The sequence below is a fragment of the Peromyscus leucopus genome, chromosome 12 (genome assembly GCF_004664715.2).
Source record: "Peromyscus leucopus breed LL Stock chromosome 12, UCI_PerLeu_2.1, whole genome shotgun sequence".
Classification (NCBI taxonomy): domain Eukaryota; kingdom Metazoa; phylum Chordata; class Mammalia; order Rodentia; family Cricetidae; genus Peromyscus; species Peromyscus leucopus.
The window spans coordinates 58,802,069-58,828,529 of NC_051073.1; the positions used below are offsets into that span (position 1 = coordinate 58,802,069).

A 26,461-nucleotide genomic window follows, 5' to 3' on the forward strand; every position below is an offset into this window, starting at 1 on the left:
TGATCAGAATATATTATATGAAAAAATCTATTTTCAATAAAAAAGGAAAAATGATACAATTAACAATTTGTACTTTGATATCAAGAATTTCTCATTTGCTAAATTTACCCTACTTGTCATTAATTAAATATGTCTTGCTCCTCCCCATTTAATTTTGCATATGCTACTGTCCTGATCTGAAATACCATGTTCTTTGCAGCACTTCAGATTGGCAGAAAGAGAGCTCTTGGGTTAGAGACATAGCTTAGTGGATAAAGGCATCTGCCACCAAGTCTGACAACCTGAGTTCAATCTCCAGAGCCCATAGATATCTTTTAGCTTCTACCACAAATACTTAAAAATTGTTATGTATTTCCTTGAAAAAAATAAAAATTTACAAATGTTTTACTATTTAAAGAGACTTTAAATAGTATATTATGCCTTTACAGAGTATAAAGGTGTAATAGTAAAATATTAAATAGTAACAGGTACATTATACCTTTAAATATAATACCTAGTTAGTATAAATTTTAAAACATTGAACTCATGCATAATATTTTAGTTTAATACAATTACTGTATTCATATTAACAAAGTGCGTCATTAGGGCATGTTAGAATCCTGGAAAGAAAATTAATTTCTACATTTTTACAGATGTTTTATAGATAATGATATTTTATAATTATATTTTAAAGTATTCAAATAAAATTATTTTTATAATGCTAAAAAGATTGAAGTTTATAATGTTTATAAACATTTTAGGGCTTGATTATGAAAATTATTTCATGATTTTATCTTTGCAAAATGAACTCTAATATATTGTCTTTATCTATTAGTTTTCCAATCTTTGAAAATCCATATCCAATGGACATTCATGAGTCACCAGTTACATGCACAGCATATTTTGCCGATTGCCCTCCAGATTTGATTCTAGTACTCTATTCTATAGGAGTCAAGCATAAAAAACAAGGATATAGTAATAAGGTAAAATTTTCCTATATTTGTATGTGTGGTCATACTTTTTCTTGTCATTTTATTTCCTGACTTTCCATACAAGATGACTTGAATGAAACTTTTGAGAAGTTGTAAGATGGCATTGTCAAAGATGTAACCAGTAAAATTCAATTGCCTGACTGTGGCATAGTTAAAAGCCTAGAAGCTATAAATTTACCATATACTAAATATGTAATTACATACTAAGATCTATTTATCAGTCATGCTTATTTTGTACTACATATATAAAGTTACAGAGGCCTAGTATGTGCCCTTTATTTCTTTTACATGGATCATGTTTTAAGAAATTCAAGAATCAGTTCTTCCTAATTTATCATTTGAAAGACATAATTATTAAAACATTTGTTACTAACATAATGACATTTATTTTTTTGCAATGTTTAAGATACAAGTATTTATAATTATCATAAACTGTCTTCTATGGTTTCTGTTATTGGCCCAGGATAACTTAAATGTACAATTTAAAGAAGAACTACTTACATACCATTCTGGATTAAATGGTATCACAGTAGCTTGTTGGCAATCCATATTGCATGGCATATGTTGCAACACTGTATTTATCCAAGTAAAAAAACTTCTTTTATTGGTTTGTATAAGTGGTAATATTAGAGAAAATCTATTTTTAAAGGAGTTGTTATTCTGCATTTACAGATCTATTTGCTTAATAAAAGAATTGAAGATAACTATACACTTTATCTTTGGCTGCTTTGTAATGATTCAATATGAAATATTTTTATTATTTTGTAACATTTAGTTCTTAAATTATAAGCATTTAAACTGAGAAAATAAAACCCATCTGTTCTCCTTGATAATCTATTTAGGAATGGCCAGTCAGTGGAGGAGCTTGGAATCTTGGAGCACAAACTTATCCAGAAATTATTATTACTGGGTAAGTAAGGAGTTTTCTAACTTGGAAATTATAACAAATTATGTTATAAATTTAATAACAATAAAAATATTTGTTAAGCCTTGACATTTTTATGAAATTGTACTCTATGCAGATGAATCATTTAAGTAAAAGTAAGAAGTAAGATCCTAAGAAATAGCTTTAATTCATAGTTCTTTTTTTGAATCTAATATGATCTTTATTTTTTTATATTTTATAATTTAATGCAGTTTTACATATCAGCCACAGATTCCCTTGTTCTCTCTCCTCCTGCCCCCCTCCCCCCCCAGCCCACCCCCCATTCCCATCTCCTCCAAGGCAAAGTCTCCCCTGAGGATTGAGTTCAACCTGGTAGATTCAGTCCAGGCAGGTCCAGTCCCCTCCTCCCAGGCTGAGCCAAGTGTCCCTGTATAAGCCCCAGGTTCCAAACAGCCAGCACATGCACTGAGCACAGGTCCCAGTCCTACTGCCTGGATGCCTCCCAAACAGATCAAGCCAATCAACTGTCTCACTTATCCAGAGGGCCTGATCCAGTTGGGGGCTCCTCAGCTATTGGTTCATAGTTCATGTGTTTCCATTCGTTTGGCTGTTTGTCCCTGTGCTTTATCCAACCTTGGTCTCTATAATTCTTGCTCATACAAACCCTCCTCTTTCCCGCCAATTGGACTCCTGGAATTCCACCTGGGTCCCGGCCATGGATCTCTGCATCCGGTTCCCTCAGTCATTGGGTGAGGTTTCTAGCACAACAATTAGGGTGTTTGGCCATCCTATCACCAGAGTAGGTCAGTTCAGGCTGTCTCTCGACCATTGCCAGTAGTCTACTATGGTGGAATCTGTGGATTTCTGTGGACCTCTCTAGCACTTTGCTTCTTCCTATTCTCATGTGGTCTACATTTATCATGGTCCTTGTTTTCCCTCTCTGTTCTTGATCCAGCTAGGATCTCCCGCTCCCCTCAGCTCTCTTTCCCTCGACCCTTGCCCTTCATTACCCCCACTTACGTCCATGTTGTTCATGTAGATCTCATCCATTTCTCTGTCATTGGGCGATCCCTGTGTCTTTCTTGGGGTCCTGTTTTCTAGGTAGCCTCCCTGGAGTTGTGAGTAGCAGTCTAGTCATCTTTGTTTTACATCTAGTATCCTCATATGAGTGAGTACATACTGTGTTTGTCTTTCTGAGTCTGGGTTACCTCACTCAGGATGATTTTTTTCTAGATCCATCCATATGCCTGCAAACCTCATGCTGTCATTGTTTTTCTCTGCTGAGTAGTATTCCATTGTGTATATGTACCACATTTTATATATCCATTCTTCAGTTGAAGGGCATCTAGGTTGTTTCCAGGTTCTGGCTATTACAAACAATGCTGATATGAACATAGCTGAGCAAGTGCCCTTGTGGTATGATTGAGCATTCCTTGGGTATATGCCCAAGAGTGGTATAGCTCGATCTTGGAGATTGATTCCCAATTTTCTAAGAAAGCACCATATTGATTTCCAAAGTGGTTGTACAAGCTTGCATTCTCACCAGCAGTGGAGGAGAGTTCCCCTAGTTCCACATCCTCTCCAGCATAAGGTGTCTTCAGTGTTTTTGATCTTAGCCATTCTGACAGGGGTAAGGTGGTATCTCAGAGTTGTTTTGATTTGCATTTCCCTGATAGTTAGGGATGTTAAGCAATTCCTTAAATGTCTTTCAGCCATTTGAGTTTCCTCTGTTGAGAATTCTCTGTTTAGTTCTATAGCCCATTTCTTAATTGGACTGTTGGGCATTTTGATGTCTAATTTCTTGAGTTCTTTATATATTCTGGATGTCAGTCCTCTGTCAGATGTGGGGTTGGTGAAGACCTTTTCCTATTCTGTAGGCTGTCACTTTGCCTTGTTGACCATATCCTTTGCTCTGCAAAAGCTTCTCAGTTTCAAGAGGTTCCATTGATTGTTTCTCTCGGTGTCTGTGCTACTGGTGTTATATTTAGGAAATGATCTCCTATACCAAAGCATTCAAGACTACTTCCCACTTTCTGTTCTAGCAGGTTCAGAGTAGCTGGATTTATGTTAAAGTCTTTGATCCACTTGGACCTAAGTTTTGTGCGCGGTAACAGATATGGATCTATTTGCAGCCTTCTACACGTTGATATTTAGTTATGCCAGCACCATTTGTTGAAGATACTTTCTTTTTTCCCATTGTACAGTTTTGGCTTCTTTGTCAAGAATTATATGTTCTTAGGTATGCAGATTAATGTCAGGGTCTTCAATACGATTCCATTGGTCCACATGTCAGGTTTTATGCCAGTACCAAGCTGTTTTTATTACTGTAGCTCTATAGTACAGCTTGAAGTCAGGGATCATGATGCCTCCAGAGGTTGTTTTATTGTACAGGATTCTTTTGGCTATCCTGGGTTTTTTTGTTTTTCCATATGAAGTTGAGTATTATTCTTTCCAGGTCTGTGAAGAATTGTGTTGGTATTTTGATGGGGATTGCATTGAATCTGTAGATTGCTTTTGGTAAGATTGCCATTTTTACCATGTTAACCCTGCCTATCCATGAGCATGGGAGATCTTTCCATTTTCCGACATCTTCTTCAATTTCTTTTTTCAGGGACTTAAAGTTCTTGTCATATAGGTACTTCACTTGCTTGGTTGGTGTTACCCCAAGGTATTTTATATCATTTGTGGCTATTGTCAAGGATGATGTATCTCTGATTTCCTTCTCAGTCTCTTTGTCAATTGTATATAGGAGGGCTACTGGTTTTGTTTTTTTTTGTTGTTGTTGTTGTTGTTGTTGGTTTTTTTTTTTGAGTTGATCTTATATCCTGCTATGTTGCTGAAGGTGTTTATAAGCTGTATGGGTTCCTTGGTTGAAACTTTGGGGTCACTCAAGTATACTATCATGTCATCTGCAAATAGGGAAAGCTTGACTTCTTCCTTTCCAATTTGTATCCCCTTAATCTCTTTATGTTGTCTTATTGCTCTGGCTAGAACTTCAAGTATAATATTGAATAAGTATGGGGAGAGCGGACAGCCTTGCCTCGTTCCTGATTTTAGTGGAATCACTTTGAGTTTCCCTCCATTTAACTTGATGTTGGCTGTTGGCTTGCTGTAAATTGCTTTTATTATGTTTAGGTATGTTCCCTGTATTCCTGATCACTCCAAGACCTTTATCATGAAGGGGTGTTGGATTTTGTCAAATGCCTTTTCTGCATCTAGTGAGATGATCATGTGTTTTTTTTTTTCTTTGAGTTTGTTTATATGGTGTATTACATTGATGGACTTTCGTATGTTGAACCACCCTTGCATCCCTGGGATGAAGCCTACTTGATCATGGTGGATAATTGTTCTGATGTGTTCTTGGAGTCTGTTTGCCAGTATTTTATTGAGTATTTTTGCATCAATGTTCATGAGGGAGATCAGTCTGTAGTTCTTTCTTTTTTGTATCCTTGTTTGGTTTAGGAATCAGGGTAATTATAGCATCATAGAAGGAGTTTGGTAATGTTCCTTCTGTTTCTAATGTGTGGAACAATTTAAAGAGTATTGGTATTAACTCTTCTTTGAAGATCTGGTAGAATTCTGCGCTGAAACCATCGGGTCCTGGACTTCTTTTGGTTGGGAGACTTTTAATGACTGTTTCTATTTCCTTAGGGGTTATTGGACTATTTAAATAGTTTATCTGGTCTTGATTTAACTTAGGTATATAGTACCTATCCAGAAAATTATCCATTTCTTTTAGATCTTCCAGTTTTGTAGAGTGGAGGTTTTTGAAGTATGACCTGATGATTCTCTGGATTTCCTCAATGTCTGGTGTTATGTCCTTTTCATTTCTGATTTTGTTAATTTGGATGCTCTCTATCTGTCTTTTGGTTAGTTTGGATAAGGGCTTGTCTATCTTCTTGATTTTCTCAAAGAACCAACTCTTTGTTTCATTAATTTTTTATATTGTTCTCTTTGTTTCTATTTTTATTGATTTCAGCTCTCACTTTGATAATTTCCTGTCGTCTATTCTTCCTGGGAGACTTTGCTTCTTCTTGTTCTAGAGCTTTCAGGTGTGCTGTTAAGTCACTAGTGTGGGATTTCTCCAACTTCTTTATGTGGCATTTAGTGCTATGATTTTCCCTCTTAGCACTGCTTTCATAGTGTCCCATAAGTTTGGGTATGTGGTGTCTTCATTTTCATTGATCTCTAGGAAGTCTTTGATTTCTTCCTTTATTTCTTCCTTAACCCATTGGTGATTCAGTTGAGCATTATTCATTTTCCATGAGATTGTAGGTTTTCTGTAGTTTTTGTTGTTGAAATCCTAACTTTAAACCATGGTGGTCTGATAGAATGCAGGAGGTTATTCCAATTGTTTTGTGTCTGTTGAGATTTGCTTTTTGGCCAAGTATATGGTCGATTTTAGAGAAGGTTCCATGGGGTGCTGAGAAGAAAATATATTCTTTTTTGTTAGGATGGAATGTTCTGTAGATATCGATTAAGTTCATTTGAGTCATAACATCAGTTAAGTCCTTTATTTCTCTGTTAAGTTTCAATTTGGGAGATCTGTCCAGTGGTGAAAGTGGGGTGTTGAGATCTCCCACTATTAATATGTAGGGTTTTATATGTGGTTTAAGCTTTAGTAATGTTTCTTTTACATATGTGGGTGCCCTTTTGTTTGGGGCATAAATGTTTATAATTGAAACTTCATCTTGGTGGATCTTTCCTGTGATGAGTATGTAATGCCCTTCTTGATCTCTTTTGATTGATTTTAGTTTGAAGTCTATTTTGCTGGATATCAGGATGGCTACACCCGCTTGTTTCTTAAGACCGTTTGATTGGAAAGTCTTTTCCCAGCCTTTTATTCTTAGGTAGTGTGTATCTTTGAATTTGAGCTGTGTTTCTTGTATGCAGCAGAAAGATGGGTCCTGCTTTCATATCCATTCTGTAATCCTGTGTCTTTTTATAGGTGAATTAAGTCCATTGATATTAAGGGATATTAATGACCAGTGATTGTTCATTTTTGTTATTTTTTGGTGGTAGTGTGTGTGTACTTCTCTTCTTTGGGGTTTACTGCTGTGGCTTTATCTATTGCCTGTGTTTTCGAGGGTGTATCTGACTTCCTTCGGTTGGAATTTTCCTTCTAGTGTTTTCTGTAGGGCTGAGTTTGTGGATAAGTATTGTTTAAATCTGGCTTTGTCTTGGAATGTCTTGTTCACTCTGTCTATGATGATTGAAAGTTTTGCTAGGTATATTAGTCTAGGCTGGCATCCATGGTCTCTTAGTGTCTGCATTACATCTGTTTATGTCCTTCTGGCTTTTAAAGTCTCCATTGAGAAATCAGGTGTTATTCTGATGGGTTTGCCTTTATAAGTCACTTGGCCTTTTTCCTTTGCTGCTCTTAATATTCTTTCTTTATTCTGTACATTTAGTTGTTTAATTATTATGTGTCGAGGGGACTTTTTTTGCGGGGTCTAGTCTGTTTGGTGTTCTATAGGCTTCTTGTATCTTCATAGGCATTTCCTTCTTTAAGTTGGGAAATTTTTCTTCTATGATCTTGTTGAATATATTTTCTGCGCCTTTGAGTTGGTATTCTTCTCCTTCCTCTATCCCTATTATTCGTAGGTTTGGTCTTTTCATGGTGTCCCAAATTTCTTGGACATTTTGGGTCATGACTTTGTTGGCTTTAGTGTTTTCTTTGATGAATCTATTTCTTCTACCGTATCTTCAATGCCAGAGATCCTCTCTTCCATCTCTTGCATTCTGTTGGTTATACTTGCATCTGAAGTTCCCGTTCGTTTACTAAGATTTTCTATTTCCAGCATTCCCTCTGTTTGTGTCTTCTTCATTTTTTCTATTTCCCTTTTCAGGTCTTGGACTGTTTCCTTCATCTGTTTCCCTGCTTTTTCATGATTTTCTTTCAGGGCTTTATTGTTTTCTTCCAGGGTTTTATTGTTTTCTTCTGCTTTATTTGTCCTTTCCTCTAGTTTTTTTATAGTGTTCTTCCCATTTTTTGTTTGTCTTTTCCTCAGTTTCACTTGTGATTCCTTCTATATAAGCCTCTACCTTCTTCATGATGTTATTCATAAGGCTGTTTTTTTCTGCTTCTTCCATTTTTTGATGTTCAGGTCTAAATGTTGGAGGAGGGCTAGGTTCTGGTGATACTGTGTTGCTCTTCATTTTGTTATATGTACTTCTGCCTTGACGTCTGCCCATTTCATTGTAGTTTCGTTCTTGGTCTTATCAGCGCACTTGGTCCAGACAGAGCTGACAGATTCAGGAAGTCTCTCTCTCTTATCCAGATGGGAGCTCCGGGGTGGGATAGGAGCTCTTGTCCAGATGGGAGGTCCAGGGCAGGATGGGAGCTGAGGGCCGGTCTCTAATTCTCAGGAAGTGGCTGGGGTCTTAGGCAATGATGGGCTTGGGGGCAGGGTGTGGAGATTGCAGGGTCTTCCGGGATCTTGACGAAGGGGAACCTTCCCAGTGGGGGTGGAAATGATCCTGCCTGATGGCCAGAACCTGGGGTCATGTTGGGCAGGTCTTCTCCGGAATGGCTGGTGCCCAGGGATGGGATCTAGGCTGAGCCCAGGCACTCACCTCTTGTCCAGATGGGAAGTCCGGGGCAGGATGCTAATTCATAGTTCTTAACTTTAATGAAAGACACAATCAAATTGCTAGAAAAAGAACTACAACAAAAGAATTCTATTTGGATTATATTAGCAGAAGAAAGTCATAGGGAAATTATGAAAGATTCACAAGAAATGCTTTATTTGGAAGTCATAGGATAATAACTTCAGGAAAGTCCTGAACAAAATCTCATGAATACTACAAACTTCAGGAATCATGCTTTCTATCCCTTTGCTATGGTTGAAGGTAAGATGTCCTCCACAGGCTCAAGTGTTGACTTCTTGATGCCTGCCAAGTAGTGCTATCTAGAGAGAAGGGAGAAACTCCAGGAGGTGGAATCCAGAGGAGAAAATAGACCACTGGATGCATACCTTGAAGGGCTATATCAGTGCCCGGTCCCTTCTTTTTTTTTTTTTCTTTCTGTCCATCCACCTTGAGATGAATAACTTGTCACATACTCCTGTTGCTGTGGTGTGAACTGTTCTGCCACACCCTCTCTGTCATGATGGACTGTGAACCCTTGAACAAAACCAACCTTTCCTCTCTTAAGTGTTTGAATCAAGTATTTTATCGCAGTGTCAAAACATTCATCAAATGGCTAAACTTTGCTTCAAAATTTATGGCATCAGAAATGTCACTACTTTGTAAATCAACCCTCTTTATGTTCTGACATTAGGAATCAAAAAGAGACATAGCTACATATAAACATAGAATCTACATTGTTTATACAAAGTTCTTTAATAGTAAATTTTGTATTAATGATAACAAGTTCATCTATCCCAGACAAAACAAATAACAGAAATGATTCCTCCTTAGCCAAAGAATGAGAAAAGGAGCACATGAATCTTACACAACCTAGTATCTCTAAGTTAAATATCTCTCTCTCTCTCTCTCTCTCTCTCTCTCTCTCTCTCTCTCTCTCTCTCACACACACACACACACACACACACACACACACACACACACACACACACACACTATGGACACAACCCATTCCAGCAAAGGCCAAATTCAGAGCTTACACTTTCATCATTACCAGGCTCTAAAGAAGTTCTCCAGTTTCCCTTCTCAGAAGGCCGAGTAGACCAGAAACTTTTATCTCCACTGAGTAAAACCCATTCTATGTAGAAATGACATGAAGCCAGGATTCCCAGCACCGTCCAGCAAGAGTGAGCAGCAGCTACTCATGTGTTTATCAGTGTCAGTCATGTGAGGTAGGAGAAAAGAATTCTGGAAAAACATTCAAAGAAATAATGGTTGGAATGCACAAAACTCAAGTCCAACTGGATCAAAGACCTCAACATAAATCCAGTTACAACTAAACTTCATAGAAAAGAAAATAGGAAGCACTCTTGAACGCATTGGCACTGGAGACCATTTCCTAAATAAAACACCAACAGCACAGACCCTGAGCACAACAATTAATAAATGGGACCTCTCAAAACTGAGAAGCTTTTGCAGGGCAAAAGACACAGTCAATAAGACAAAAAGACAGCCAACAGAATGGGAAAAGATCTTCACCAACCCCACATCTGACAGAGGATTGATCTCCACAATATATGAAGAACTCAAGAAACTAGACATCAAAGTACTGAACAGTCCAATTAAAAAATGGGCTAAAGAGCTAAACAGAGAATTCACAAAACAAGAACTACAAATGGCTGAAAGACATTTAAAGAAATGCTCAACATCCTTAATCATCAGAGAAATGCAAATCAAAACGACTCTGAGATACCACCTTAAACCTGTCAGAATGTCTACGATCAAAAACACCAATGACAACCAATGTTGGAGAGGATGTGGAGCAAAGGGAACACTCCTCCACTGTTGGTGGGAATGTAAACTTGTACAACCACTGTGGAAATCAGTATGGCGGTTTCTCAGAAAATTAGGAATCGAACTACCTCAAGACCCAGCCATCCCACTCTTGGGCATATACCCAAGGAATGCTGATTCATACCATAAAGATACATGCTCAGCTATGTTCATAGCAGCACTATTTGTAATAGCCAGAACCTGGAAACAACCTAGATGCCCATCAACGGAAGAATGGATGAAAAAAATGTGGTACATATACACAATGGAGTACTACTCAGCAGAGAAAAACAATGAAATCATGAAATTTGCAGGCAAATGGATGGAACTAGAAAAAATCATCCTGAGTGAGATAACCCAAACCCAGAAAGACAGTTATGGTATGTACTCACTCATAGGTGGATTCTAGATATAAAATAAAGAACAATCAGACCACACACACAAAAAAAGAAATAATGGTTGGAGTCTTAATAAATTTAGCAAAAAAACATGAACCTACAGCATTTAGAAGTTGGAATAAAACCCAAAACATCCACATTAAGATATATTTGGTCAAACTTTGCCACAGTAAACACCAAGGAAAAGGGTTAAGAGACACAAAAGAGAACAGGCGTCCCACACATAAAACTAAACTAATATGATGAATGATAGGTTGCGCATCAGAAAACCTTTAAGACAGCCAGGATTGCCAACCAGGGCTAGGCACACAGCCACCATGATGGGAAGCAACATGTCTGAATGCTTGGCTGATGGCATGTGCCAGCCCTGCCAGGCCCAGCTTGCCCTTACAGAGCAAGTCATCAACAGCAATGGGGTACTCTACCATGAGCAATGCTTTGTGTATGCTCTTGTATGAGTTTGAGGGCCAGAAGTACTTCGAACATGACTTCCAAATGCTGTTTCTCCATGCTGCGGATTCTGTGGTAAGTTTGTCACTGGACACGTGATCAAGTCCATGAGGTTGGTGAAGTGGCATTCAGGCTGTTTTCATTGTGAGCTGTGTTTTATGGAGGCAGCTGATCTGAGCTTTGTGAGGAACACAGGGACACCTCTGCTGGCCTAGCCACAATTCATCTGTCAGCGGTATCCCCTGGCCATTGATGAGCAGCCCCTAACATTCAAGAACAACGCCTACCACCTAGACCACTTCAACCACTCTCACTGGGGGAAGGAGCTGACCTCTGAGCCCAAGAACTGAAGCATGACACCACTCTACTGCCTGCCTTGCCATGGCAATATGGGTATCCCCATAGAGGGCTGTGGAGTAGAGGCACTGGTCAGACAGTGGCATGTGGAGCACTCTGTCTGTGCCAAGTGTGAAAAGCCGTTTCTGTAGCACCGGCAACTGTAAGAAGGGCCCGGCCTGCTGTGAGACCTACTATAATCAGATCTGTGGGGGATGGATAGCTGCTACAACACCAGTCACGGCAGTGAGGGTGATGGAACAAGTTTGTGGAGTTCTATATGAGGCCTGTGTGTAAGTGGTGCTATAAAACGTTCCCCCTGGAGCTCAACAAGAGGCTGAAGAAGCTGTCTGATCTGCCTTCCCAAAAGGCCCGGCCAAGTTTGAGGACATCACCTCAGTCTGAGTGTCCTTGGCCTCCATTTACCTGCCTGCAGAACTTGCCCAAATTCCCGATGGTCACCTCCCACTTCTGCTCCATCCCAACATCCTTCCTTTGGTATGTCACCCTTTCTGTGCCCAGCCTGCCCTGGGCTACATAGTACTCTTCTCCTGTGTCATTTCATCTTACACCCACATCTCCAGGAACAGAAACAATCTGAGGTGGGGTGGGGGGTAGTTGAAGGACATTCATGTTGTTAGGGATATAAACAGGGCATTTTCAATTGAAGAAATTAGAAGAGCTAAGAAATAACTGGAAAAAAAATGTTCATCTTCCTTAGCAATTAGGGAAATACAAAAACAAAACAAAAAACTTTGAGATTTCATCTTACTCAGGTCAAAATGGCTAAGAACAATAAAACAAATGACAATTTCTGGTGAGGTTGTAGAGAAAGAGGAACTCTTATTCACTGTTGGTAGAAAAGCAAATGTGTATAGCCACTCTGGAATCAGTATGGATAATCCCAAGAAAACTAAAAATAAATCTACTATATGACCCAGCTATGCCATTCCTTGCATATGCCCAAAGCATGCAACATTGTACTCTACAGGTACTTGTTCAGCAAGCTTGTAGCTGCCCTCTTCACAATAGCCAGGAAAGGGGAAAGAGCTTTATACAGTGGGCAGAGGTAGCTTTGGAAGTGCTCTAAAACTAGATTATAGTGTCCATGTGAATGATATATAAGTTAACTACAATATTAAACCTTACTGACAGTGCATACAATTATATTTTAATAAATCTGTTGAAGTAAATTATTTATGACTTCCATCCATTAAAACTGCTAAGCATACAAATGGGGATCAACATCTAAACTATGTTGCATTCACACACACACACACACACACACACACACACGTGCATGTACAAATATATTCCAATTAGAATGACACCTAAACTATAGGTAGTTTGAGTCCTGTAACACTTAGTTTTTCAAAATTATTTTGACTGTTGTAATTTCCTTACATACAAATTTTATAATCAGTTTATTTCTACAATTTTTAAGAAATATTCCACTGAGCATTACACTCAATCTATGTTGTTTGTGAGAACCACTATAAATGTTATGATTATCTGAAACATACTACTATTGTTCTTTTATGAATATGTCTTCTTTCAAACATTTTATGTTTTCAGTATATGGCTCTCACATAAATTATAATAGTTTATATCTAAGTGTTTTGTAGTTTCTTACTATTTTAAATGGTAATTTATACTTTGATTTTCCAAGGGTTTTTTTTCCAGTTACAAAGAAACAGTATTAATTTTTGTATGCTGGCCTTCCTTTAAGTATCACTTTGATTGAGTTGTTGAGATTTTGGTGCATATCAAGTATAGGCTCTAAAAATAGAAGCAATTCTATTCTTTTTCTACTTGGTTTATAATTTATTTTTCTTTAATGCGATGTTTAATATCTCCACCACAACAGTGGATAAATGGGGAAAGTAAATATTTTTGCATTGTTGCTGATCTAAAGAGAAAAACTTTTGTTCTATTACAATCATGTATGCTAGGCAGTTCTGCAGCTGGCCCTTAGCTGTCCTTCACCAAATTAAAGGCATTTCTCTTCGCATCAGTCATGTTTCTTCCTGAATGGGTAATGAATTTTTGTCTACTGCCTTTCTGCCAAATAGATTTTCTTATTTTGGATAATTAAATTTTCATTCTGGATAATTAGAATTTGCCAACTGATTTTTATTAAAATATTTACTTGGTTTTGCATTCCTGACAAATTCTTCTTGGCTATAAGGAATTTCTCTTTCTGTATCTTTTACTTACTCATATTTTCTTGACTGTGTTTAGTAAACTATAGTTGAATCTTCTTTTCCTGCAATAGTTTTTCTGGATTTGGTTTCAGATAATTCTGGCTTTCCCAAATGTATTAGGAAGTACTGTGGCCTCTTTGTTTTGTAGACATGTTTGTATAGAATTGGTATAAATTATTAATAAATCATGACAGTTTTAGATCAGTTTAGCTATTTGCTTTTGTATTTTGTTAAATATTCAAGTTGTCTTTTTATTAAATGTTAACAATTTTATTTTAACATGATGTTCATTTTCCTGAGTCACTTTACTGTTCACTATGTTGCATATAATCTTACAGAAAGAAAATCTAAGGATTTTTCTTTTTTCTCATCTTTAAAGTACAATGTATATTTTTAAATCACTTTTTGAGCTTAGGAATTGTTGTTATACATCAATATTCATTACAATGGTATTTTAATGAAAACACAATAGTAAATTTTATATGTATTTAGAGTGACTATTTTATTTGATATACTTTAATGATAATTTATTTTTATCTAGTCATGCTGATGGATCAATAAAATTTTGGGATGCTTCTGCAAGTAAGTTTTATGTTTATCCTCGTTCAACAGAAAACATTTTGTTAATATTTATTCACAGCCATCCACCACTTTTTAATCTGAATAATTGCCATTTCAGAAATACTTTAGCATAATTATAATTATATTGCTTTGTTACAAAATTCATGTCCTATATTTGGATCAGCTTAAAGTGTCTCTACCCAAATTGTATTCAATAATATTAAATAAACAAGACTATGGCCACTCTTTCAACAATCCTGTGTGAAAAAAGACCCAAGTTTTGCCAGATTAACTGTTTGAGGAATTCCCTCTGTATCCTACATGCATGCTATTTGACAAGTGCTCTTATTCCTCAGTTATCAGCTTCCCTATTCCACTGTACATTTTGTGAGAATCAAAATAAATTATTTGAGAACAGTAAAAGTTCTTTTGAACGTTTTGACAATTAGATAATTTACAGAATAACATATGTGGTCAATGTGGAAGGGCCTGTTAACTTACCTAAGTCTTTATTATACCCATTTATGTCATTCACAAAGCATGTTCTTGAGAAAAGAGAAAGAAATGCACGTGCGTAAATACATGTCCAACTATGAAAAATCTAAATGTAGTGTAATCAAATGCTATTTTAATAAGACATGATAGAGTTTTATTTGAACCAGTAAATTTCAAGGAAGATTATCTATGTATTTATGTATTTATTTATTTTTCAGATAGGGTATTTTTATAAAGCCTATTCAGAATTCTAAGACCCTCATACCTCAGCCAATTACATTCTAGGATTACAATTATTCACCATCAGCCCTGTTAGAAAGGCTAGTTTAATGGATTAACAGCTAATCTGAATTTTGTTAGGTAGTTAAAACTCCAGTAGTTCTCAAACTTCTAATGCTGTGACCCTTTAATATAGTTCATCATGTTGTAGTAATCCCCTCAGCCATAAAATTATTTCACTGCTACTTCATAACTGTAATTTCCTATGGTTATAAATTGTAATAGAAATATCTGATATGTAGGATATCTGATATGCAACCCTTGAAAAGAGTCACTCGACCCCCAGGGGTCACAACCCACAGGTTGAGAACCACTGACTTAGACAGTCAAGAATAGGAAGACAAGAATAAGTTAGCAGTTACTTTTAGTTTCTGAGAAAGGGTAACCACGAGCCTTGAAAGTAGGAAACAGAAGAAACCCGACTAATGTGACACAAAGATGTTATTTAACCTGCAATTCTATTTCAGCTTTTACCAGCTGTCTCAATGATGTCCTTTACAACAGCAACAACAAAGGAATCATTTTTTTCCATCTAGTTATGTTTTGAGATTTTTTTTAAAGTCTAGAGCAAGACCAAGTATTTCATGTCACTGACAATTTTTAAAAGTCCAGGCCAATTATTTTGTAAAATTGTCTTGAATTAAGCTAAATACTGTTTCTTGTTAAATTCAAGCTGTACCCTTCCAGCAGAAGCTTCTGGCTTTGGAAACTCTCTTGAAGACCATCCATAGAGCAGGAATCTTTTGTTTTATATGGGGAATTGTGTTTTTATTATGTTCTGAAGTAGAAATAACTTCCCCTGAATAAATATTATTGAAAACAATTCATAAACCCAGAGTTTTATCAGCATATACCTGACCCTTTCTTTACTAGAAACACCCAGATGAAATATTTTCTAAAACAATTAAAGACTTTATGTCTAAAAAAAAAAAAAAAAAAAAACCCACCATCTAGACTATTGTATCTACCTCTAGCAAGCAATTAAAGGGATTGTTGTGGGGAAAAAAAATGACAACATCCCACCCAGGAGAGATTTATGTTATGGTTTCCATGATAAGCTTTCATAATTCCAATGCTCCTAAACCTTTTTTCTGCTTATAGTTTTCTCTTGATACTACTGACAATGAGGGCATGGCACTGAGGATTTACTATATAAAGAGAAGCTGCCTTACTTGGGTTTTACTTTTATGGTTCAACAAATGTACCGAAGAATACTTGAACAATGTCTAAGAGTTCAAATCAAATTAGGAAGTAACTTCATCTTAATATTTTATAGTGACTCTGCAGATGTTGTACAAGTTAAAAACGTCTAAAGTATTTGAAAAGCAGAAGGTAGGAGATGGCAAACAAACATGTGAAATTGTGGAGGAAGACCCATTCGCTGTTCAGATGATTTACTGGTGTCCAGAGAGCAGGATATTTTGTGTATCAGGAGTCTCTGCATATGTCATAATTTATAAATTCAGCAGACAGGAAATTACAACAGAAATAGTGGTAAGTTACTTTAACTTTCCTATTTATAGCTACTAAAACAATTAAGTAATTGAACTTGGTATTATTTTTAAGTCCTCAAGAGACAGTATGTAATCCATATATAATATATTCTATAGTATTTGTAATTAGTTACTTAATATATTAAAAAGTAGTTTGTTTTCAAATGAACAGTTCTCTAACAAAACTTCTATGTCAAAATGAGCTTGCTATTTTAAATTAATCTCACTACAAATTGAACATTATATTGTTCTCTTCTATTTTGCATCTACCTGACTAAGTCAATTCCTCCTAAATATTAATTGTCAATATTATACTATCAACATTATTTTTACTAATAAAGAAAAATTTCTTACCATTATAATAGATAACACAGTTAAAGTAGGTATTATATAGTACATGCCTAAAGATATATATGCCTGTATGCATTTAATTAGATAGTGTAGTTTTGCTTTCTGCATAAGTATCAAATTAGTGTAGGCTTTGTCCTTTTTAAAAAATTAACTTCTTTATGTTTTCTTGTTAACTAGCTGTCATAATTGATTATTTCTCAACTGTATTAAGGTTATTCTTAATGGTTTTTTATGTAGTAAAAATTTTATATGGTAAAAATAATTATAACATTACCTTACCAAAATTTTAATTTTTAAATTCATTACATAAAATTCTGATACAAAACAATGATGTTACTAAGGTATTGATGAAATCTAAGTTAATATACCTATAATTTTCCTATTCTGTCCTATGTAATTTACCCTTTTTTTAACCCAAATATAAGGATTATTTCATAGAAGATTGTTTTGTGTTTTTACCTCAACTAAAATTAATGTCATTCTTTTAGAGTATATTGAAAACCTGGGGCGTAGGATTACAGGTGCCTAAGTTTTAACCCTAATTTTACCACTGATTGTGTGTGTGTGTGTGTGTGTGTGTGTGTGTGTGTGTGTGTGTGTGTAAGTGCACATTAGTAGGCAATAATAGAATCTGGGTACAATTTATTCTCATACATATATAATTTCTTGTGTAAAAATTGGAAAGTGGAACATAAAAGCAAAGTGGAAATACTCAAGCTAATTCCATCAGGTTCTTATAATGGTGTTATAGCAACATCAGCACTGTGTGTTATTAGTAAGTACGCAATTACCGATAACCAGATTGTCACTGCCAAAAGGCTTCTAGTAGCTTAAAGATAACTATTATAATAAGTTTGGTAATATTGCTGTGTTCATGCCATATGAATATTCTTTTAACCCATTTTTAAATATCAAAATGTACTTGTTACAATGTAAATTAAATATTTTTATAAATGTATACACATGTCTGTTTTAATTTTTTTCATTGGAATAACTGTAAATTTCTCCTTTTATTTTAATCATCCACCAAATTATAATTTATCATAAGAAAAATGTCCTAGTTAGGGTTTCAAATACTGTGATAAAACACCATGACCAAAAGTAACTTGGGGAGTAAACAATTTATTTCACTTATACTTCCAGATGTTGTCAATCACCAGAGAAGTCATGTCAAAAAACTCAAGCAGTGTGAGAACTCAATCAGGGTGTGAACCTAGAGGCTAGAACTGATACAGACATGGTGGAGAAATACTGTTTACTTGCTTGCTCCCCAAGACTTACTCATCCTTCTTTCTTACACAACTCAGAACCACCTGCCCAGAGTTGGCTCCACCCACAGTGGGCTGGCCCTCCCATGTTAATCACTAAGAAAATACCCCATAGGCTTGCCTACATGCTAGCTAGTCTGTTGTGAGACATTTTTTTTTCCAATGGAGGCTCCCTTTCCCAAAATGACTTTAGCTTGTGTTAAGTTTATAAAACAAGTCTGAGAATGTGGTTGATATATTGTTCATCCCAATAATTTTATCTGGAGATCAGAGAACAAAACAGCCACTATATAAAATATAGAGGTTAGGCAGTAGTAGCACACCCCTTTAATCCTAGCATTCTGGAGGCAGAGATCCATGTGGATCTCTTTGAGTTCAAGACCACACTGGAAACAGAGCCAGGCATGGTGGCACACACCTTTAATTCCAGCCCCTGAGATCTCATGTCTTGCTTGGGAAAGACACATACCTTTAATCCCAGGAAGTGAGGGCAGGTGAGATCAATTCAGATGAAGACTCAGAAGCATTCAGTTTGAGGAAACAGGATTGACTGAGAAATTGGCAAGGTGAGGTTGGCTGTGGCTTGTTCTGCTTCTCTTATCTTCCAGCTTTCACTCCAATACCTGGCTTCTGAGTGTTTTTATTAATAAGACCTTTTAAGATTTGTGCTATATGAGAAAGCACAAAAATATTCATTATATAAGAATTTATTTTCACTAATAGGCATCTTTCTTATAGGTCTGAGGAATTAAAGATTATGTTTCTTTGGTCATTGTCATTGAATAGTCCATATAATTCACTACTTAATTCAGCTTGATATAATTCTCAAACTGAGTATAAGCTACTGAATTTGCTGATCTAAAAATTAAGAATAATTTCTAAAAAACCTCAGATATATTAATGTAGTTACCATTATTATTATAACTTAGACTAAATTAAAGCCTGACTTTTTTAGTCATTAGAGGTACGACTTCAGTGTGATGTTGAAGACATTATTACCCCCGAGCCAGAAACAAGTCCTCCATTTCCAGATCTCTCCTCTCAACTCCCCTCTTCAAGGAGTCTCTCCGGAAGCACTAATACTGTGTCTAGTGAAGGAGTGACGAAGGATAGCATCCCGTGCCTCAGGTAAGAACTACTTCCAAGTGCCAAATCATGTACCTATGTTAATTATGGAATTCTTGCACACTGTAACAGATAAAGTTTTATTCTCCCTCATTGTTAAATGAGTTACAAGAGCATCATTTTTCTTTGAATAACTCCAAAAAAAGCACACAGTGTTTTTATACTTAATTTGCCTGTTTATATTTTTTCCTAGAAAGATTTTAAAGAAAACATGACTTTGATAAAATGGGAAATTTAACAAGTCAATTTAATTTAAATTTAATCCTGACCTGTTTTTCTAATTAGTAATTGTTGTTAAATATTTTACTCCGTATATCTAAGTTTAAAAACATAATAAAAAAGTTTAGCTTAGCCGGGCGGTGGTGACGCACGCCTTTAATCCCAGCACTCGGGAGGCAGAGGCAGGCGAATCTCTGTGAGTTCGAGGCCAGCCTGGGCTACCAAGTGAGTTCCAGGAGAGGCGCAAAGCTACACAGAGAAACCCTGTCTCGAAAAAAAAAAAAAACCAAAAAAAAAAAAAAGTTTAGCTTGTAAAGCTCATAGCAAAATTTATCTTGCTTTTATGCTTTTCATGACAGGCTTTATAGATTATTACTTTTATGTTGTCTAATAAATGTTTCTACTGTTAACTGCTTGGAGAATTCAGCCTAAGGAAGGGTTTTCTCTAAGCCACATATGACAATATATATATTTCTATTACTTAAGAACTCTAGAAAGCTTGTTTCTTACTTCCTTATGCAAATATGTATGGAAAATTTAGAGATAAAATTTCAACAACAAAAGCTATACAATTAGCAGTAATCCATAACTTTCTTCAAAAAGAAACTTTTTTCACAAAGGAAATATAATTGGAGAAAAAAATCTATAAGCAAATAAAAAATCATTAAATTTTAGCTAGAGAAAAGCTTTTTATAAGTTTATAAATATGTATTTTTATGTTTACTTCTTTGTGTGCATGTATACACACATACCATTCTGTACATGTGAATGTCATAGGACAACCTGTAGGATCTGTTCTCTCCTTCCACCTTGTAGGTCCTGGGGATGAAGTTCAGGCTTGATGGCAAGCACCTTTACCTGCTGAGCTACCTTGCCAGTCCATTTCTCTTTTTAATTTTCCTTCATACCACTTTACTGCATTTAACTGAATTCAAAGAAAATGAAAACCAATATGACAGAACACTTAAAATAGCACAATAGAGCTATTTGTTTGTTTTCTAAGAAGACCTATCACGAGAGCACAGATCTTCTAGTTACCTAGACATTTATAAGATGTAGAAGAATTGAAGATAGGGGTGGTGGAGAAAAACCAGTGAAATAAAGGTCTGGTTGTGAAGAAGAAGTAGGCATTAACAATTATTGACACCTAATAGGGTTGACTTGAGAAACACTGAAGTAAATCTCATCTACATTCTTGACCCAATGTTAAATATTTTTGAAGCATAATTCTATGTAAATTCTTAAGATGCATAAGCATGCTAAAGCTGTGTGTAATAGAATTACATTTTCTCGTCCTTCTAGTGTTAAAACACGGCCAGTGCGAATGCCGCCAGGCTATCAAGCAGATCTTGTTATTCAGTTGGTGTGGGTAGATGGTGAGCCTCCTCAGCAGATTACCAGCCTTTCTATAAGCTCAGCGTATGGAATGTAAGTAATTAAACTTCCTTTCTGTTTAGTATTACAGAATTTTAAACAGTTTATAAATGTTTCTTTTTATTTTATTTATTTTATTTATTTATTTTTTATTTTATTTTACAATACTATTCAGTTCTACATAACAGTCACAGATTCCCTTGTTCTCCTCCTTCCTGTCCCCCTCCCCTTCCCCTCAGCCCAGCCCCATCCCACCACCTCCAGATCAAGGCCACCCCCGAGGACTGAGATCAACCTGATAGACTGTTTCTTTTAAAATATTAAAACTAAAGAATTAGAATAATTCCTTAGTTCAATTTTTATTAGATTGACCGTAGTATGATACATTAATAATTAAATGTATTCTATGATTATTTTTCTTTTCCTTGATTTCATATTAGTGGTAATGCTCTGACTTCAGATTTCTCTTTTTGGACTGATTCAGATTTTCGGCCCCCCCTTTTCCCCTTTGTTTCACTTTGGGTAGCTTCTTTTGACCTGTCTTTAGAGTTCACTTCTACTTTGTCTAACTGATAGTAGATCTACCTGCAGAGTTTGGTTTCCATTACACTTGCAAATGGAGAAAGTTTTAGGTTTCTGATGAAAACTGACTCTTTTTATCCTTCTCGGGGATTCCTGGTCTCAGTTATAATGTACTTGAACAGTGGAATCTATAATCCTCATTACTTGATATGGTAAGAACATGTATTGTTTTCTACCCCCGTTACCTTGAAGATGGGTGAGTTCAAGCAGTTTCAAGATACCCTTCTTAAAAGATTGGCCTTTGAAGGCTGGGGAGAGGAGGATCAGAATTAAAGGCTGTGGAGAGATGCCCCTCAATTCAGGAACTGAAGAGAACTAGAGGAAATCCACTGAAGAGCACATGAGACTGGCAGCTTGGATACTTGCCTTACAGAGCTTCAGTTGCAAAAGCCCCACCCCACATCATCATCAAAGTGAACTCCACCAAGTATTAAAGAAAGAAATATTATACTTATTATATAGATCCTTTCTGAGATTTATGAAAGATGAAATCATGCTTGTCTCATTTTATGAGGTAACATAAATTTGAGGACTTGAAAATGTTATTAAAAGAATGGGAAAATTATGTCTATGACTCATATCAACATGAATTAAAATTCTATTCAAAATATAAATAAATCTATCAAGAAAAATGGTAAAATTATTTATAACCAAAGTTCATTTGCATTGGAAATATAGATTGTTTTATCATTTTAAATGAATCAGGGCAATTTATCAAATTAACAGAATAAAGTAGAAAAAGCATATGATTATATCAGGGATGCAAAAACAAAAAGCATATGAGAAGCTGCCTGTGCTCCAGCAGATAGAGCTATACCACCCACATACTGGAAGTTCTGAGTAGACTCAGGGTTCGAACAACATGACCACTTGAAGTTGGGAAGAAATGGTGGGAAGTGAATGGAGAAGAACTGGACAGAGAGTATGAGGGATAGACTTGATCAAAACACATTGTATACATATACAAAATTCTCAAACAATTAAACACACACACACAATAACATTCAATACCCACTGGTGAGGTTAAAAGAAGCTACTAGTTAAACTATGAAGACCATTTCCTTACTCTAATACATTGCAACAAGCACTGCACTTTTTGGTGAAATGATAGACATTTTACCTCTGAGATTAAAAAAATAAAAGACAAGTATCTTAGTTTATTTGGGCTGCTATAATAAACCACCGTAGACTGGTTAATTTATACACAACGGAAGTATATTTATTACTCAGATCTGGAGCCTAGGAAGTCCAAGATGAGGGCATCAGCAGATTCAATGTCTGACACAGGCTCAGCTGTTTCAGAAATAGCATCTGAGTGCTTCCTTGTGTAGAAGATACAGCGAGCAAGCTTTCTCTCCTTAGAAGGGACCTGATCTCATCTGTGAGATGGAAGTCCTCAAGACCGAAAGACTCCACATCTCACTACCATCCATTGCCTTTGGGTTTATGTTAAACATACTTTATAATACACATTATATTTGTTAATTGTGATGTGCTGTTTCAGCTTACTGAGAAGCTGGCTCTGAAAAAAGGGTTGATCTGCTCCCTCATTTCAAATCTAAACATGTTTTTCCCAAAATGTCCTCCAAGGCCCTTTGTCTAGGGACAGGCTGGCCCAATAGCCTTGTGACATGGAAAAAGGCAACCAACAGAGCGTATTGAAAACACTGTGTCCTTGAGAACAGCTAGGAAGAAAAACCATTTTCAACAAAGGCTTCTGCTAATTATTACATACTATGAAAATGTCTCCAGTGGGAGTTAGAAGCCAGAAGCTCATCCAGAAAGAGGAAGTACAATCTGGAACTCCAGCTGACTGCCTCAGCTTCCCCAGTTGATGTCTGTCAGATAAGCCCTAAACTTTATATTCTCTTTGTTCTCTCAAGCAGGCTACTCCAGAATGTTCTCTTCTCAGAGTTATAACCTGAATTGATGATGTTTCCCCATCTGTTTTCTTTCACTTCTGCTTTCTATAAACTTAATAAATTCACTAATTCACAACTGAAGATATTTCTATTATAAATCCTTTTTTAGACCACATAGAATACATGATTTGGGGGAGCTACAAAAATTCAGACCATAGTTTTCTGCTCCAGATTGCCCAAAATTTATGTATTTATCAGTTGCAAAATAACATTTATTCAACATTAACAGTTCCAAAAGTCTTGTCTATAAGATTTCAGCCTGCATTTTCATCTAGATGTCATCTGAATAAGATATGCATGAGGCTCAAAGTATGATTGATTGAGAGGTAAACTCCATTTCCTCCAAAGTTTCATTCACCTATCCAAAGTCATGATTCATGTGTCAAGCTTTTCTCTATCCATGATCCTTTGCAATTATATGCTTCTAAAAGAAAATGGCAATCATTTTGTCCCATCATTCCATGAGTCATAAATATGGTAAAGTGGATAGTGGTAGATTCACTAGTAGGAAGATTACAACTCCAGTAGTCATTGCCCTCATAGGTGTTTGCTTGCCCTTCTTTGTCAGTTTTTTGGGCTAGGACCCAAAGCCCCTATGGGGGACATCTTTAGAACTGTTGAAGAGAGCAAGCCCACTGTATTTGTATTTGTGTGCCATGGGAGCTGACATGAATTGGGTATCATCAAATTTTGTGACCTGAGTACTCCTGAGGGGCAGCTACTGTGTGTGGCCCATAATGCACCTGAGGCTACTGAAGTCATACATGGAATTGATACAAGCCACTATTAAAGAATATGAGTAAGAGAAGCACACCAGACACCAAGAAACCTTAGTCTTTGCATGTCCCTCTTGATGTGCAGTCCCATGTTCTACACATTCACATTCCAGCACTGTGATGATCATCTAGGCCCATTTATCTCAAAAAAACGCCTTTAGCTAGTTCCTCCATTGTCTTCTTGGATAGCACACGACTTCTACTTACTTTGTGATTAAAATTTTGAATGCAATTTTCACATTTTACTTAAAGAGAAAAACTATTTCTTTTTAGAACCATCATTAACTTGAATATCTTAAAAATGTATTTCCCAATGCTTTAGAATATATCATCCATATCCTTTATTTCCAGATTAAGTTTTTGTTTTTCCTTTTTAATTAATATACAACAATCACACATGTATATGTAAATAGTAGTATTTCATTAGTTATATAAATTGTGTAGTAGACAAATCAAAGTGGTAAGCATTTCTATCTCATTTAATCCCATTTGTCAACTTTTTCTTTTGTTATTCTTTTGAGGCTCCATCTAGAAAAATCATTGCCTGTACTAATGTGTTTCCTTTATATTCCACTAGTTTCAGATCTTCCACTTGGGTTTTTCATTTATTTTGAAGTGGTTTTTAATATAGGCTGAAATATAGTAGTTATTTCAGTATTCTATGTGTATATCTAGTTTCCTCAGCACTATTTATTGAAAAGGCCATCTTTTCTTCAATATAGATTGTTGGTGCCTTTGTTGAGTAGAAGTTGGCTATCTATCCTGAACACATGTACATTTATTTCTGGGATTGCTCTTTTGTTGGATGACATGTCTATTTTATGTCAGACTTATTTTGACTACCATGATTCTGTAGAACTTAAGATTCAGTACATTACTTGTTTCCATTATGCTTCCTTTAGCTATTTGGAGTCTTTATGCTTCCATATAAACTTTAGGATTTTTTTTTCTGGTTTTGTGAAAAGTGTCATTGTTTTTTGTTAGGGATTATTGTAGCTGGAGAATTTCTCTCCAGCTCCCACTACCAAGTCCTGCCAGTCCCAGAACCCACTTATAAAATAAACACACAGACTCTTACATTATTTAAACTGCTTGGCCATTAGCTCAGGCCTATCATTGTCTAGCTCTCACTCTTATATTCAGCCCATTTCTATTAATCTTTACTTTGCCACGTGGCTCATGGCTTACCGGTACTTTACATCTTCCTTGTCCTGGCGACCGCTCCAAGCAGTCTTCCCTCTCCTTCCTCCTTTCTCCATTCTCCTCTCTGTTAGTCCCGCCTATACTTCCTGTCTGGCTATTGGTCAATCAGGGTTTATTTACATATAGCAATATCCACAGCAGATTATATTGAATCTTTTAAAAAACAGATATGTATGAGTGTTTTGCCTGTACATGTGTGCCTGTTACTTGTGGAGGCCAGACAAGAGTATGAGATACCCTGAAACTGGTGTTGCAGAAGGTACTAGGAATTAAACCTGTACTGTACAGTCCAAGAGGAACTGTCCTCTTGAAGAGCAGCCAGTGCTCTTGGCTGCTGAACCATCTCTTCAGCTCCTATATTGAAATATTACTGCAACTAATACAAATATTTTAATAATGTTAGTTCTTCCATTCTAAGAACCTAACAGGTTCTGTACTTTTGTGCATTTTTCTCAGTCTCTTCCTGTCTCTGTCTCTCTCTGTGTGTGAATGTATGTACATGTCCAAATGTGTGAAGGCACACATGTACATGGATACTAAGAATTAACGTGTCTTCTTTAGTCACTCTTTATTTATTTGCTGAGGCAGTCTTCCACAGAACCCAGAGCTAGCCCGTTTAGCAAATCTAGTTATCCCACCACCTTGGGAATCCGTTGTCGCTATCTCCAGAGCTCTCATATACACTCATTTGTCTTTCAAGTGGGTGCTGGGATCTGAGCTGCACTTCTCATGCCTGCAGAGTGTTCTCTCTGGTCCAGAGAATGATCCATGAGAGCTGTGCTTTGTTTTGAATGAGTGAGTTTATTAAGTATGTAGCAAGCACAAATAAAGGAAAAAACAGCAAGTACAGCTAGATAGAAGTAACAGATAGCAAAACATCAAATCAGTTCACAACATCCAGCAAAAGCCACAAGAAGAGCCTGATTTGAGAGAGCAAACAAAAGTAGTATGAAATCAAGGACTTAAAAACCATGGCAGAAATCAGAGGGAAAGCTGAAGCAGTCAATTCTGGGAGTTCAGATTGAGTCTTCTTTCTTTGGACCATCCTCTGGCTTTCTGTTCCTGCTGCAAGCATTGCTATACTGTGAGATAAACAATAGTAACCTCTGTTGTAAATGGTTCCTCTCTAATTGTTCTCAAGAGTACA

At 36.3% G+C, this 26,461-nt stretch overlaps 1 protein-coding gene and 1 pseudogene across 14 annotated transcripts in view; both read left to right on the forward strand.

Moving 5' to 3' along the window:
• Positions 1–26,461, forward strand: part of Stxbp5l (syntaxin binding protein 5 like) — a 246,753-nt gene that overhangs the window by 144,928 nt on the left and 75,364 nt on the right. For all 14 annotated transcript variants that reach the window (XM_037209769.1, XM_028895003.2, XM_028895010.2 and 11 more), the window contains exons 13-18: positions 815–962; positions 1,814–1,881; positions 14,208–14,248; positions 16,278–16,495; positions 19,069–19,241; positions 20,760–20,885. In XM_037209769.1, coding sequence (XP_037065664.1) covers positions 815–962; positions 1,814–1,881; positions 14,208–14,248; positions 16,278–16,495; positions 19,069–19,241; positions 20,760–20,885 — 774 coding nt within the window. The remainder of the gene's footprint in view (positions 1–814; positions 963–1,813; positions 1,882–14,207; positions 14,249–16,277; positions 16,496–19,068; positions 19,242–20,759; positions 20,886–26,461) is intronic.
• LOC114710732 lies at positions 10,731–12,189 on the forward strand (annotated as a pseudogene).